Genomic DNA, 16,464 nt, shown 5'->3' with positions numbered 1-16,464 from the left:
TTTGGACTTCAGAATAAAATTGGTTTGCATCATGCTAACTGGTCTTGCCCAGTATTCTTACTGTAAACATTAAACCTTTAATGACTCAGAATAATAGGAGATGATGGGGTTTTGTTTGTGTTTAAGTAAACAAAGTGAAAATAAAGAATTCATATTTCATTTTTCATAACTAAGCCAAAATCTGTAGAATATTCAATATCAAAATATTTGGCATTTACTCCTTGCATTTATAAAATTCAGTTCAGTAAACATGTATTGTAGGTATATTGTGCAATAAGTATATCCAATGCTTTGGGAATAATATAAAGATAACTTAAGCGGTCTGTGCCATCTAATAATGCCCAGTCTAGTTCAAGGTCTGGTTCTCTAAAACATGTATGCTCATGTGATGGTGGCATCCCTAGGGAGGAAGTAATTACACCCCATATTGCACGATTAAGATATCCCAGAGGAGGTAACAGAATTTAAGCTTGGTCTTAGCAGAAAGAAGGGAAGGATTACTTTCTAGGGAAGGGAATAGTGTATACAAAGTCTAGATGCTTGAAAGTTTATTCTCTGTCCTGGGGAAGGTGAGTAATTTGGTGTGATTGGTAAGAGATGGAAACATAAATTGGGCAAAGTTGTAAAGAATTCATAGACTATAGTTACAAATTTGGGCTTTATCTTAAGGGAATTGAGGAAACATGGGAGGTTTTAAAAGTAAGGTAGTACTTGATCAGAACTAAGCTTTGCAATTGTAACTTCAGTGGCTGTGTGAAAGATAGGTCATAGGAGAGAAAAGGCAAGGAAACTCCTGTCTTCCTAAAAATAGGCTTATGTAAATGAACATTAGCTGTCCTGTGGTATTACCTATGCCGAGAGAGGAAGGAAAAACTGCACAGTTGACAAGGATCAGTAGGATTCATGAGTAATGTGGGGATTAGAGAAGTGAAGGGTGAGGGGTGATCGTGCTCTTTCATTGGCCCACTAAGTGGGTAGTAGTGTAATTCCCTAATTAAAAACAAACAAAAAAACCAGGTGGCACCCGGCTGGGTCAGTTGGTATAGCATGATCTTGGGATCATGAGTTCCAGCGCCACACTGGGCATAGAGCTTCCTTAAAAAAAATAAAGAGGATACAGGAGGAAGAGGAGTCAGTGAGTTAAGTTTGACACACTGTCTGGGGCATCTAGCTGAAGATTTTCTCTCCAGTAGACAGTTGAGGAAGGGGTTGTAGATACATACTAGGGATTGTTTCTGTATCTTGGCAGCAGATGAAGTGGGCACAGGAGAGTCTGTAAACTGAGGTTATTGTTAAAAAACAGAACTCTGGATGAATAGCTTTTGACATGCAAATAGAAAAAATGAGCAGTGTGTTCTCACATTGCATCTTTTATAGAAACCATGCTTATTTTCTCTTTTTTAAAAAATAAACTTTAGGGGCGCCTGGGTAATTCAGTCATTAAGCGCCTGCCTTTGTCCCAGAGTCGTGGGATCAACCCCTGCATCAGGCTCCCTGCTCAGCAGGAAGCCTGCTTCTCCCTCTCCCACTCCCCTTGTTTGTGTTCCCTCTCTCGCTGTATCTCTGTCAAATAAACAAATAAAATCTTTTAAAAATAAATAAATAAATAATAGACCTAATTTTTTAGAGCAGTTTTAGGTTCATAGCAAAATCAAGACGGAGGTACAGAGATTTCTCATTTAACCCCTGCTCCCACAAATGCATAACCTTTGCCACTATCAATATCCCCTTTCTATTTTAAGTTTATTGAGGTAAAATTTACACATAGTAACATGCACCCCTTTTAGGTATATAGTCCTATAAGCTTTCGTGAATGCAAACTCATAACAACCACCATCACCACAATTAAGATGCACAATATTTTTATCACTCCAAAAAGTTCTTTGTGCTTCTTTTTTGTCCTCTTATCTCCTTCCCAGCCCCTGGCAACCAGTGATCTGATTTCTGTCCCTCGAGTTGTGCCTTTTCTAGAATGCCATATAAATGGAATCTTACAAGATGGTGTAGCCTTTTGTGTCTGGCTTATTTTACTCGGAATAATCCATGCTATTGCATGTACTAATAATTCATTCCTTTTTATTGCTGAGTAGTGTTCCATTGTATAGATATTTGCAGTTTGTTTATCCACTAAGCAGCTGATAAACATTTGTGTTCAGTTTTTTGATGATTACGAATAATAGTGCTATAAACATTCACAGGACATATGTTTTAATTTTCTTCGTTAAATACCTAGGACTGAGTCATATGGTAAGTGTATATTTAACTATAAAATTCACCGAAAAATGGCTAAAGTGACACTACTGTTTGCATTCCCACCAGCAGTGTTTGAGAGTTTTTTAGTTATTACATATCTTTGCCAATCCTTGGTTATTGTTAGCCTTGTTTTCATTTTAATTTTATCCAAGCTTATAGGTTTGTGGAGGCATCTTGTGGAGGTTTCAGTTTCTCTAATGGCTAATGAATTGAGTTTCTCTCATGTGCTTATTAGTTAGCAATCTCTATACCTTCTTTGGTGAAATGCCCATTTTTAAAATTGGGTGGCTTGTTTCCTTATTGAGTTATAAGACATTCTGGATATAAATCCTTTATCAGATACATATTCACCATGTGTGGCTTATATTTTTATTCTATTAATGGTGTCTTTTGAGCAGAAGTTTCTAGTTTTATCATTTTATCATTTTTTTTAAAGATTTGTTTTTATTTTAGAGAGCAAGAGTGTAGGGGGAAGGGGCCGAAGGAGAGGGGGAGAGAGTCTCAAGCAGACTCGGTGCTCAGTGCAGAGCCTGAAGGAGGGGCTCAAGCTCACAACCCTGACAGGTCATGACTTGAGCCAGAAGGAGGAATCGGACACTTAACTGACTGTGGCACCCAGGTACATTTTTTTTCTTTTATGCTACTTTTTGTGTCATTAGAAATCTTTGTGTCCCAGGATTTTCACAGATTTTCTCCTTTGTTTTCTTCTGTAAATTTTATAGTTTTAGGATTTACATTTAGACCATGACCCATTTTGTGTTAATTTTTATATGTGATGTGGAGTATTGGCTGAGCGTCATGTTCTTGCATAGGTATAGATGTCAGGTTCATTATTCAGCCCCATTTGTTTTATTCCCTTTCTCCATTAAATTATCTTGCCAACTTTTTTGAAACCAATTGGCCATATATTTGTCATTCTGTTTCTGGATTCCGTTTTGTTCCATTGATCTATATGTCTACCCGTTGGCTAATACTGCAGTGTGTTATTTTAGAAATGATTGTGTTTTCTGTTAAGAATGCTATTGGCAGGGGTGCCTGGGTGGCTCATTGGGTTAAGCTGCTGCCTTTGGCTCAGGTCATGATCTCAGAGTTCTGGGATCGAGCCTCACATCGGGCTCTCTGCTCAGCAGGGAGCCTGCTTCCTCCTCTCTCTCTGCCTGCCTCTCTGCCTGCTTGTGATCTCTCTCTCTCTCTCTCTCTCTCTCTGTCAAATAAATAAATAAATAAAATCTTTAAAAAAAAAAGAAGAAGAAGAAGAAGAATGCTATGGCAGGACACCTGGGTGGCTCAGTCAGTTAGGCGTCTGCCTTTGGCTAAAGTCATGATCCTAGGGTCCTAGGATCAAGTTCCGCATCCCGCTTCTTCCTCTGCCTGCCACTCTCCTTGCTTGTGCTCTCTCCCTTTCTCTCTCTCCCTCCTTCTCTAACAAATAAATAAATTAAGAAAAAAAAAAAAAGAATGCTGTTGGCAACAAGGAACAGTGGGTTTATTTTTTTATTATAACACAGAGTCTAGTGATAAGCAGTCGTTGGTTTGTTTAAGCTGTTCATCAGGATCAGGGGTCAACAAACTGCAGTCTGCTGGCCTAATCTGGCATGCCAACAGTTCTGTAAATCACTTGTAGAGGTTCTTCAAAATGCATATGCCCAGGCTCTACCTCTGAGACTGATTTACTCGTTTGTTTGGGAGATGAGGGGGCGGAGGGAGGAGTACATATTTTAATTTTAGCATGCTTCCTGGTGATATGGGTTATTATGCTATGTAGTCATGGTTAAGAACAATTAACCTAAGGTTGGTTCTTAGAGCCTGGTCCCCAGACCAGCACTGTTGCCATCTCCTGGAAACTTTTTAAAAATGCAAATTATCAGGTCCACCTGGACTTACTAAATTAGAATTCAGCTGGGGCTGAACAGTTTGTGTCTTAAAAGTTCTCCAGCAGCTGGAGCGCTTGGGTGACTCAGTGGGTTAAAGCCTCTGCTTTCGGCTCAGGTCATGATCCCAGGGTCTTGGGATCAAGCCCCACATCTGGCTCTCTGCTCAGCAGGGAGCCTGTTCCCTCCTCTCTCTCTCTCTATCTCTCTCTCTGCCTGTTTCTCTGCCTACTTGTGATCTCTGTCTGTCAAATGAATAAATAAAATCTTTTAAAAAAAAAAGTTCTTCAGCTGATTCTGATGCATGCCAAAGTTTAAGACCCCTGAAAGGCATGGCTAAATGTTTCCTAGATAAGCCTAGGGAAGACTGTCTTGATAAAGAAAACAACAGGTGAGCGCTTTAGTGCCTCAGTCAGTTACGTGTATGCCTTTGGCTCATGTCACAATCCCAGGGTCCTGGGATCAAGACCTGAATCAGGCTCCCTGCTCAGCAGGGTGTCTACTTCTGCTTCTAAACTCCCTCCCTCACCCCGTCGCCCCTACCCGTGATCTCTTTCTCTCAATCATTGTCTCTCTCTCTCTCAAATAAATAAAATCTTTAAAAAACAAACAAACAGGGTGCCTGGCTGGCTAAGTCCGTGGAGCATGCAGTTCTTTATAACAGGGTCATGAGTTCAAGCCCCATGTTGGGCATAGAGATTACTTAATTAAAAAAAAAAAGTTATTAAATAAAGAAAACAAAAACAATGACAAAAACCTTAACCTGGTTTAAGTATGTGTATTATAATGTCACAGTAATTTTGAAATTAGATCGAAGGTTCACAAATGATCTAACATAATTGTTGAGTACTATATTGACTCTAATCTTCCAAAGCATATGTTGCATTGCTGTTTTTAAACAGTTTTTATAAAATCAAATGTTTGTGTGTGTACATTTCTTTTTCCTAGTTTTTAAGGAAGAGTTGTGGAAATAGAAGGCAGTTCTTATGTTTATAGACTCTGTAAATGAAAGAGGAATGCAAGATAAACATGTACAAACAAAATACAAGTATATAAACGTGTTTTCTTTCAGGCTTAGGTGTATTTTTGTTATTGAAGAATACGTGAAAATGTAGGCAGCCTATCTAACAGAAGACTTGAGTTTAATTACTCTGTAAAACAAAGAACAAAACAGTACTTTGTAACATGTAAAATATAATGTTTTCTCTTTGCTTTAGTTTGCTCTTTTGGTGATAGTCTCCCCAGTTCTAATTACTAATTACACAAACAGGGAGTCTAATATCTTTTCTCCATCTGTGTTCAGGAAGCTGTAACTATCCTATTTATGTTCTTTTTCTTTCCCCTTGGAAAACAGTTTAGGTTCAATTAGAGTATCTTTTATTTACTATAGGTGATGCAGTAATTGCTCTCCAGTTCTGGAAGAATGAGAGGTTAATTGGAACTAAGCTGTGTTTGTTTTTTAGATGGCTTAAAAACTTCTGAAAGTACAACTTCTGAAAGAAGAAATTGGGTTGCATTTGTGGTTGTGTAGGATCAGGCATAACAAAGAATTAAAATTATGGGACCCACTTGTAGTTCCATTAGCAGTAACTGTAAACATAAAATGAAGTTCAGGGAAATACACATTGTCACCGAAGCCACGAGACTAGACACCTGTGTGGCAAGAGTAGCTGACATGTCACATTTCCTTGGGAAAATGTCAGCAAGAAAAAGACTTAAGACTGTTTGTTTCTCAGTTCTAATTTACAGCCAAAGGAACTTGAAGCTTATAGAGTTAAAAAAAAATTTTTTGAACTGGGTTCTTTGGCAGTCCAGAGGTATGTCTGTTATTATTGGAATTTTGCTTCTAACTTCTGTGTTTATTTGACTGACTGGGAAGACCTCATTCTCTTTAACATAGTCTCCTAGCCCCACCCATTTTAACTTGTCAGCTTTTAGTTTTCAGAAAGCCTCCAATCAACCCCCTTTCTTGATCATGACTTTTTCTAAATTGTTTTGTTGAATTTTTTTTTAGTGTTTCTTAAATAAGCATTTAGTGACAGTACTGAGTTTTGTCACTTGTGGTTTTCCCTAGCATCGGGCAGTTTCCACTAGATTTTGCACTTGTTTACTTCCTTATTGAGCAACTAGGAATAAACCATCATGACTCTAGAAAAACACTTGACATTACTGAAATGGTGTGCTTCTCCTCAGGCCATTTTATATATACCAGCTTTATTCCGGTGCCGTCAGAACATTAAGAAACTGTTCATTTCAGAGGAGTCTCCCTTAGGATTACAAGAGACTGACTTACAGTAGGAGTGGTGAAATACATGTGAAAATTTATTACCTAATAAGTCTGTTTCTATGATAACTTCTGTAGGCAAACGCATTTTCCCTGTTTCTTAAAGATTAGAGTATCCCTAAAGATACTCCTTTTAATAGATTATTTCTCACCAGACAAGTAAAATTATGGATGTTTTGTTAGTTGAGGCCACTGTAGAAAACTTCAAATAAACACTGTCACATACATTTCTGGGCAATAGTCTCAAATTCACTATACACTTTTTCATGAAAAACTGCGAATTAAGAGAGCAGCTGCAGCTCTTATTTATTGCAGATCTTGACTTATTCTGTTAAAAAAACATTCAGAAGATATCTTTCTATCAAAAGAAATGCTGACAGTTTTCTCTAGAATACGGAACCATTTGAATTAGTACCGGCCTCTCTTTCTCACTTTGCTGATTGCGTGTATTTGTGACCCTTAGATTATAGGGAATGGAAGTGAGCAGCAGCTGCAAAAAGAGCTAGCAGATGTGCTGATGGATCCTCCAATGGACGACCAGCCAGGGGACAAGGAACTTGTGGAAAGGTCACAACTGGATGGTGAAGGAGATGGACCTCTTTCTAACCAACTCTCAGCTTCATCTACCATTAACCCCGTGCCATTAGTAGGGCTTCAAAAACCAGAGATGAGCTTGCCAGTGAAACCTGGACAAGGAGGTTAGGACTGCTGCATTGCTTGCTTAACTGAAGGTTATTGTTTTTAATATGTGAGTGCCCACCCTGTGCTAGGTTTGATTCAGAGCAAGCAAAAACCGTCATCTGTTTTCTAGAATGTTCCGATTCTAGGTTTAGGGGCATATGAGAAGGGTAGGTATACGTACCCTTCTGATTTCCCTTTAAATGTACGTCATGGTTATCAAAGCAAGAGATAACAGCAGTTAAATGACACTGAGGAAGCCTTGTTTCAGAATGTTTCAAGATTTTTCCAAGAAAAGGAATTTGAGGACAGTGTTAGAGATGTGGAGGAATAATGCTTGGGGAAGAGATATTTGCTGCAGGCCTGTATAGATAGCTCTTTGGGAATAGTTGCCAGTTTTTGTTGTTGTTGTTGTTGTTTTAAAGATTTTATTTATTTTATTTGACAGAGAGAGAGATCACAAGTAGCAGAGAGGCAGGCAGAGACAGAAGGGGAAGCAGGCTCGATGCGGGGCTCGATCCCAGGACACTGAGATCATGACCTGAGCCGAAGGCAGCGGCTTAATCCATGGAGCCACCCAGGCACCCCAGTTGCCAGGTTTTTTAAAAGGCAGCACAGAGAAGGAGGAATAGGGGAATTACAAAGGCTCATTGGGAAAACTAGAGTGTTAAAACTATGCAGCTTTCTTGAGAAAGGGAAAGCAGGGATGTTGGGAGAACATTAAGTAGCTAAGATGATGAATGAGAGAAATGAAGCAATACAGATCAGAAAAAAGAGAATTTTTCAGAGTGGTAAAACACTAAATATATTTTTGACCTAAATGTGAATTTATAAAGTCAGAACAAATTAGAAGAGGCAAAATGTAAATCAGATCTAACCTCAGATCACATTTTAGATTTGGGATTTGACAGTAAAGGAATCCCTGAAAATTTGGGTGTTAGAGTTTTAATGTGAAATTTCTGGCTTTAATGGGCATTTCTTCTGGGGCATTAGCATATTATCTCATTAGTTTTTAATTGTAGACCTAAATGTAACTTGTAAGTTTTTACTTGGTGTTCATGTCAACAAAATATTAAAAATGATTTCATTTTCTTTCTTTCAGATTCTGAAGGGTCAAGTCCTTTTACACCAGCTGCCGATGAAGACAGTGTAGTTTTCAGCAAACTAACTTATTTAGGCTGTGCTTCAGTAAATGCACCCAGGAGTGAAGTGGAAGCCTTACGGATGATGTCCATCTTAAGAAGCCAATGTCAGATTTCACTAGACGTTACCCTGTCAGTGCCGAATGTGTCTGAAGGAACCGTGAGGTAAGACCGGCTTCTTGAAATGTTTGGATCAGATTTCTGACCTATAGATTTAGAAAGAAGCAGTAGTGAACAAAATACATAATTATCTTATTCACGTAATATTTAATTCACTTGGTGCTTAACGTCCCAAGGATTGTGACCCTTACGAAAATTACTCATTTGAACAGTTTTTTTAATATTCTTCCCCACCCCACTTGTGTGTGGTACCTTAAAAATTTAAATGTTTTGGGGATAATTGAAATATGTTGACCTGAAAGTATGCCTAACAAATTAATTTATATTTTCCCTGTTCCACCAGTACAGATACTAGCTTGACACATTAGTTCAGTATGAAGTTTCATATTGAATCTAACAACATATTAGAATCAGCAATAATAATACTGACATATCAGAATCAGCATTTTTTAAAAGACTGTTTTGGAGAGAGCATGCACATATATGAGTGGGGGAAGGGGCAAAGGAAGAGGGAAAGAGAATCCTCAAGTAGCTTCCCCACTGAGCACAGAGCCTGATGCAGAGGCTAGATCCCGGGACCCCAAGATTATGACCTGAGCCAAAGTCAAGAGTCAGACGCTTAATCAACTGAACCACAGGCACCCCAATAATATGAAACTTTTTATAAAACTTGTTTAGTGCTCATTTCTGTGTCCTTCTTAGTAGTTGTTTCCCAACTGAAATTATACTTTGTTCTGATACATTTTAATTCTGTAGACAAGCAAAACCCAGTTTTTCTTGCTCATGTGTTCAGAGTTTTTATCAAAGTGCCTTTGAATGTGGATTAGATCCACTTCCTGTGTATTTCCATTATGCACGGACCCCTAGCTTTCCTCATCAGTGGCCCTGCCCATTCAGTGTTGAAATTGCAGTTTCTTTTTATTACTTTCATATTTGTGTCTTCAGTATCCAGAACAGAGCTTAGAGTATTATAGGTATCATGTAAGTATTTGTTGAACCAATAAGTTTCTTTCTTTTTTTTTTTTTTTGAACCAATACGTTTCTGAATGAATAACACACTTTTGATTTTCAGCGAATGGCATGCTTTTGATTAGTAATTATCTTTTTTTAGGTGTTAACATTTTGTACTTTCTTATTTGCCATGAATCAGAAGAATATGTTTCACTCTGAGAAAACACATCAGTTTTTTGTTTTTTTAAATAATAAAGCAGATTAGGTCATTTTTTAGGAGGTAGTAAGAAACACAGCTTTAATGATTCATTTTGGTAGTCTGATTTACTCATTGATCTAGTCTTTATTTAGGTGCAGACTATATAGAAAACCTATGTACTTATTGTTTGTCTTTCTGATTGCCTCCCTAAAGCATAAGATTATGTAGGTTTTAGTACCATGGAATTACATAATTAATAATTCAGGAATCCACGTACTGGGGCTTCTGGGTGGCTCAGTCACTAAGCGTCTGCCTTTGGCTCAGGTCATGATCCTAGGGTCCTGGGTTCAAGCCCCGCATGGGGCTCCCTGCTTGATGGGAAGCTGGCTCCTCCCTCTCCCACTACCCCTCCCTGCTTGTGTTCCCTCTCTTGCTATCTCTCTGTCAAATAAATAAAATCTTAAAAAAAAAAAAAAAGAGGAATCCCCATATAACTTATTTGTTAAGACTTAAGATTAATATGATTAGCATACCAAAAATGGTTTCTATGATCTTGTTAGAAAGATGAGTCTCGAATCATAATATGGATTTAGTGAGAATAGTCCGTAATCCCTCTAAGCTCTTTATAACTTTTTTTCCCAAACAGACTCTTAGATCCTCAGACAAACACTGAAATAGCAAACTACCCTATCTACAAAATCCTCTTCTGTGTCAGAGGGCATGATGGAACTCCCGAGAGTGACTGTTTTGCTTTCACTGAAAGTCATTACAATGCAGAGCTCTTCAGAATACACGTCTTCCGGTGTGAAATACAAGAAGCTGTAAGTCCTTACCAGAAAACTGTCTGCAAATGAAGCTTCACCTTTACCCTCACTGTGTTGAAGTTAATTGCAGTATTTATTATGGTCACTTAATAAGCCAAATGAAATTCTTTGCTGATGTTTTATTGACTCCAGCCTGATGGGCTGAAATCTAAAGAAACTAAAAGTTTGGGTAACCAGAACGTTGTTGCTAAGCGTGCTTGAGACCAAGACTGCTTCTTGATAGGTATCTTGGTTTCAGGAATGACACATTTCCAAACTGTTCTTTTAAAGCTAATCTTGTAGACCTTTTTTTTTTTTTTAACTGTAATAAATATATTCAGATTGTTCCTAACAATTTAGGAAATCATTTTTCAGTTGGATTTCTTGTGTTTATAACCATTTCTTTTTTAAAACCCTTTCTCTGGCCATTTTTAGTGTTGCTTGCTTTCTAGGCCTAACAAATTAGGTAATTTACCAAAAGAAATCAGTGAGGGAGAGATGAATTACTACCCGCCCCAACACACACACAAAATAGGTAACTTTCAGCCTTAATAAAGGTATTTTATTTCTTTGGATAACAGCCCATTTTCTAATTTGTCCGCTGTAGGTAAGCCGGATACTTTACAGTTTTGCCACTGCCTTCCGCCGTTCTGCCAAGCAGACCCCACTTTCAGCAGCTGCTGCACCCCAGACTCCTGACAGTGACATCTTTACCTTCTCTGTGTCTTTAGAAATAAAAGAAGATGATGGTAAAGGTTATTTTAGGTAGGATATTTTATTCTTTTCTTTTCTTTTTTTTTTGATTGAAGTTTGTATTAACATGGTGTATCATCTGTGGTTCAAGGGAAACTCTGGGTCAGGTTATTTAACTTTCATGTATAAAATGTTTGCTTTTTTTTTTTAAGATTGCTTTTATAGGTAGAGTTTTTTATATTGTAAGTGCTAAACGGAAATAGGCAACTTTGCAGAGGAAAGGTTTTTTAATTTAAATTTATTTAAATTTTAATTTCAGTATAATCAACATACAGTGATATATTAGTTTCAGGTATGTCATGTAGAGATTTAAAAGTTCTGTGCGCTACGCAGCACTCACCACAGTAGGTGGTTTCTTAAACCCCGTCACCTCTCTCACCCATTCCACTTACCTTCCTCCCTCTGGTAACCATCAGTTTGTTCTGTATGGTTAAGAGTCTGATTTTTGGGTTGTCTCTTTTTTTCTTTGTTATTTTGTTTCTTAAGTTCTATGTGTAAGTGAACTCATATGGTCTTTGTCTTTCTTTTATAATGGAAGCAGCTCAAGTGTCCATCAATAGATGAATGGATAAAGAAGATGTGATAATTATATATAATGGAATACTACTCAGCCATAGAAATGGAATGAAATCTTGCCATTTGCAACAGCATGGATGAGGGTATAATGTTAAGTGAAAAAAGTCAGTCAGAAAAAGGCTGATTCCTTTCTTTTCATTTTTTGTCTTTATGGCTGAGTAATAATAGTCCGTGGTATGCATTTGCGTGTATATACACACACACCCCCCCCAATCTTCTTTATCCATTCATCTACTGATGGACACTTGGGCTGCTTTCCTGGTTGGGCTATTTAAATAATGCAGCAGTAAACATAGGGCTGCATGCATCTTTTGGAATTAATGTTTTCATATTCTTTGGGTAAATACCCAGTAGGGAAATGACTGGATCATAAGGTAGTACTGTTTTCCACAGTGGCTGCACTAGTTTGCATTCCCCTCGGTAGTGCACCAGGGTTCCTTTTTCTCCACATCCTCACCAACACTTGTTATTTCTTGTCATTTTTGATACTAGCCATTCTGACAGGTGTGAGGTGACACCTTATTGTGGTTTTGATTTGCATTTCCCCAGTAATGAGTGACGTTGAGCATCCTTTCCTGTGTCTGTTGACCATCTGTATATCATCTTTGGAGAAACGTCTTTTCATGTCTTCTGTTCATTTTTAAATTGGGTTATTTGTCTTTTGGGTGTCGAGTTGTGTAAGTTTTGTGGGTTTTTTTTTCTTTTTGAAGACTAACTTTGTTTGTCAGAGAGAGTGAGCACACAAGCAGGGAGAGCAGCAGGCAGAGGGAGAAGCGGGCCCACTGACTTGATCCCAGGATCCTGGGATCCTGACCTAAGCTGAAGGCAGATATGCTTAACTGACTGAGCCACATAGGCGTCCTGTATAAGTTCTTTATATACTTTGGATACAAACCCTTTATTGGATATATCATTTGCAGATACCTTCTCCAGTTCAGAAGGTTGTCTTTTAGTTTTGTTGATTGTTTTGTTTGCGGTGCAGAAGTTTTTATTTTGTTTACAATAATTTATTTTTGCTTTTGTTTCCCTTGCATTAGGGGACATACCTAGAAAAATGTTGCTGTAGCTAATGTCAGAGAAATTATTGCCTGTGTTCTCTTCTAGGATTTTTTTTTGGTTTCAGGGCTCACATTTAGGTCTTTAATCCATTTTCAGTTTATTTTTGTGTATGGTGTAAGAAGGTGGTCCAGTTTCATTGTTTTGAATGTTGCTGTCCAGTTTTTCCAGGACCATTTGTTGAAGAGATGGTCTTTTCCCCATTGTATATTCATTATTCCTTGTCCAAGATTAATTGACCATATAATTGTGGGTTTATTTCTGGGTTCTCTGTTCTGTTCCATTGGTTTATATATCTGTTTTTGTGCCAGTACTGTACTGTTTTCCTTAGAGAAGCTTTGTCATGCATCTTTAAATCTGGGATTGTGATACCTTCACTTTTGTTCTCTTTTTCAAGATTACTTTGGCTATTCAGAGTCTTTGTGATGTCATGCAAATTTTAGGAGCATTTGTTCTAGTTTTGTGAAAAATGCTGTTGGCATTTTGATAGACACTGCAATAAATCTGTAGATTGCTTTGGATGATAGAGACATTTTGTTCTCCCAATCCATGAGCATGGAATATCTTTCCGTTTATTTGTGTTGTCTTCAGAGTATAGGTCTTTGGCTGCTTTGGTTAAGTTTATTTCTAGGTTTACTGTTTTTGATGCAGTTTTAAATGGGACTTTTTAAAAAATTAACATATAATGTATTATTTGCCCAAGGGGTACAGGTCTGTGAATCATCAGGCTTACGCACTTCACAGCACTCACTACAGCACATAGCCTCCCCAATGTCCATAACCCAACCGCCCTCTCCATACCCCTGCCCCAGCAACCCTCAGTTTGTTTTGTGAGATTAAGAGTCTCTTATGGATTGTCTCCCTCCCGATCCCATCTTGTTTCATTTTTTTTCCCCTACCCCCTAAATGCCCCAATTTGCCTCTCAAATTCCCCATATCAGGGAGATCATACGATAATTGTCTTTCTCTGATTGACTTATTTCACTTAGCATAATACGATCTAGTTCTATCTACGTTGTTCCAAATGGCAAGATTTCATTTTTTCTGATGGCTGCATAGTATTCCATTGTATAGATATACCACATCTTCTTTATCCATTCTTCTGTTGATGGACATGTAGGTTCTTTCCATAATTTGGCTATTGTGGACATTGCTGCTATAAACATTCGGGTGCACGTGCCCCTTCGGATCATTACATTTGTATCTTTAGGGTAAATACCTAGTAGTGCGATTGCTGGATTGTAGGGTAGCTCTATTTTCAACTTTTTGAGGAACCTCCATGCTGTTTTCTGGAGTGGCTGCACCAGCTTGCATTCCCACCAATAGTGTAGGAGGGTTCCCCTTTTCTGCGCATCCTCGCCAGCATCTGTCGTTTCCTGACTTGTTAATTTTACCCGTTCTGACTGGTGTGAGGTGGTATCTCATTGTGGTTTTGATTTGTATTTCCCTGATGCCAAGTGATGGTGAGCTCTTTTTCATGTGTCTCTTGGCCATCTGAATGTCTTTGCAGAAATGTCTGTTCATGTCCTCTGAATGGGACTGTTTTTTTCATTTCTCTTTTTAAGAGGCAAGGTTTGAAGAATTTTAAAGCTATTAAATTCTTTTGTATGGGGAAATACGTTACGTTACTATGTTCTTTTAGACAGAGTAACCAGCTGACTGCTGATATGAAGTATGACAGTATTTAAGCAAGCTGGATTTGTAGCTGCATTTGTTTTGCTGATTCTTTTGGTCTTTTTTTGGCTGGTTAATTTGTTTTAATAATCTAAAAGTCTTAAGGCTGTTGACATCAGTTTTTCCATTAAAGTTTACCTGAACACATTGGATGAGGAGAAATGGAGTCTGTGTCTGAAGTCTTAATCTTGCATATAGGGTCAGAAATAACTGGCTTGGGCTTTTACGTAAAATGATACTTTAGAGTAGTGGAAAGAACCCTAGAATAGAAATACTTAGATTTAGTTTAATTATTGCTACTATTAACACTGTGAACTTTTCCAAGTTTTTTTATATCTCCTGGCAGTAGTTTCCTTACTTATAAAATAAGTTGGCTAGACTCTAAAGTGCTTTCTAACTTTAAACTACTACAGTTACAGATGATTTTTTTTTTCCTTTATAACCCATATCACATATTAGGTGCTTCTTGGATCATAATTGATAGTTGCATATTCAGAGTGTCTCCTTTATGATTACCTCATAAAATGGGTAAAATGAAATTACATTAAAATATGAATGTTTTCTACTATTTTGCTTTCAAATTAGAAAACACAGTGACTGGTTTGTTTGAACAACTGATAACAATTGGTCTCCCTGCAAAGACTTTTGGAATTATCATGCCATCTGGTGGCCAATTTCATGTACAATGCAGCTTCAACTTTGATTTGTGCACTGAAATATTAGACATGGTCTGTGGTCTGTGCCCACTCAATAGCTGTATTTCTGTTCGCACTGCAACTTTGGGATATGCTGCTTCCCGCAGTGTATATGCCGGCCCTAGGAAGTGGAAATTATAATCTTTAAACTTTGTAACAGTTTTTTTCCTTTTTAAGAAACAAAAGTTTCTTTAAACTCCATTTTCCCCCTTTAGTAAAGAAATTTATGTAGATCCCTTTTATAAATTTCAATTACAAATAGGAACGATGTCTAAGATCTCAGAAGCACTAAACTGCTTCTTAGGCATGTTCAAGATAGAATGATCATAATCACAGACATCCCTGTTCACCCTCATACCAAGGGGTTGCTATATGAAAAATCCCTAGATGGTCATTTTGCTTTTTGCATTTGTCAGGGCTTTGTTATTTTTTTTTAACGTGGTTTTATTGAATTTGTTGTTTATGGTAAAAATAGTGTTGTGTAGGCCTATCATAGTGATAGTGACTTGTTGAAAATTAGCATCTCTTTATCAGATTTGAACAGGTCAAACAGCTGTTTTTTTCTAGTGATTCTGTAAACATTGAGGTACCCAAAGAATTGTCAAGATGTATGTTCCCCTTAATACTGTTTGTAATAATAAAATTAAAAGGTGGAAGTTAAATGTTCACCAGAATAGAATAATTAAAATATGATGCATTTCACAATATATACAAATGTCAAAACATTGCTATACACCTCAAATAAATATAATGTTGTATGTCCGTTATATTTCACTAAAAACATGGTGGTGCACCCATATGACTTAGCATCTATCCAAAAAATATAGGTGTAATAAGTAACCATAACACAAGATAGATTGTGGTTTTACTCTAACAATGCTGTGACATTTAGTGATATTTCACCAAAAACATGGTGGTGCACCCATATAACTTAGCATCTATCCAAAAAATACAGGTGTAATAAGTAACCATAACACAAGATAGATTGTGGTTTTACTCTACAATGCTGTGACAAGACTTAATGCTCTTCTTTTCATCCTTGAAAAGGTATAATTCTTAATATTACAAACCTACTTTCATTTTAGCCCTTAGGAAGATCGAACGTTTTCATTTATAACATTCAGAGCACTTTTTGTCTTATTTATTCTACCATATAATCCCATTAGATATGCTGGGTATTTGATACTTTCCTTGTTTTATAAGTTAAGAAGCCTGGGGAAGTTAAACCTGGATCTCAGTATTGTAATTTATATAATAGGAAATCAATATAAAATTATTGGGGTGGATCTGTTCAGTGATATGATGACAAAACTAGAAATATAATCTCCTTGAAGTTCACTTCACTGCCCACTCTGTTCCTGTTAATAGGGCTTCTCCTTGTACTTCAGCATTAAGACACCAGAGACAAC

General features: G+C 37.4%; 1 protein-coding gene across 6 annotated transcripts in view; it reads left to right on the top strand.

Moving 5' to 3' along the window:
* The window catches only part of RABGAP1 (RAB GTPase activating protein 1), a 153,091-nt gene that overhangs the window by 32,438 nt on the left and 104,189 nt on the right, over positions 1-16,464 (top strand). For 3 of the 6 annotated variants that reach the window (XM_059142079.1, XM_059142081.1, XM_059142080.1), the window contains 4 exons: positions 6,872-7,106; positions 8,189-8,393; positions 10,145-10,319; positions 10,909-11,066. In XM_059142079.1, the coding sequence (XP_058998062.1) occupies positions 6,872-7,106; positions 8,189-8,393; positions 10,145-10,319; positions 10,909-11,066 (773 nt within the window). Of the gene's footprint in view, positions 1-2,706; positions 2,873-6,871; positions 7,107-8,188; positions 8,394-10,144; positions 10,320-10,908; positions 11,067-16,464 lie in introns of those variants that run through there. The other 3 variants (XM_059142082.1, XM_059142084.1, XM_059142083.1) reach the window with 3 other exon arrangements.

This window comes from Mustela lutreola, chromosome 12 (genome assembly GCF_030435805.1).
Source record: "Mustela lutreola isolate mMusLut2 chromosome 12, mMusLut2.pri, whole genome shotgun sequence".
In the NCBI taxonomy this organism is placed as follows: domain Eukaryota; kingdom Metazoa; phylum Chordata; class Mammalia; order Carnivora; family Mustelidae; genus Mustela; species Mustela lutreola.
The sequence above is the reverse complement of the archived record's forward strand: the minus strand, read 5'-3'. Positions and strand labels throughout refer to the sequence as shown.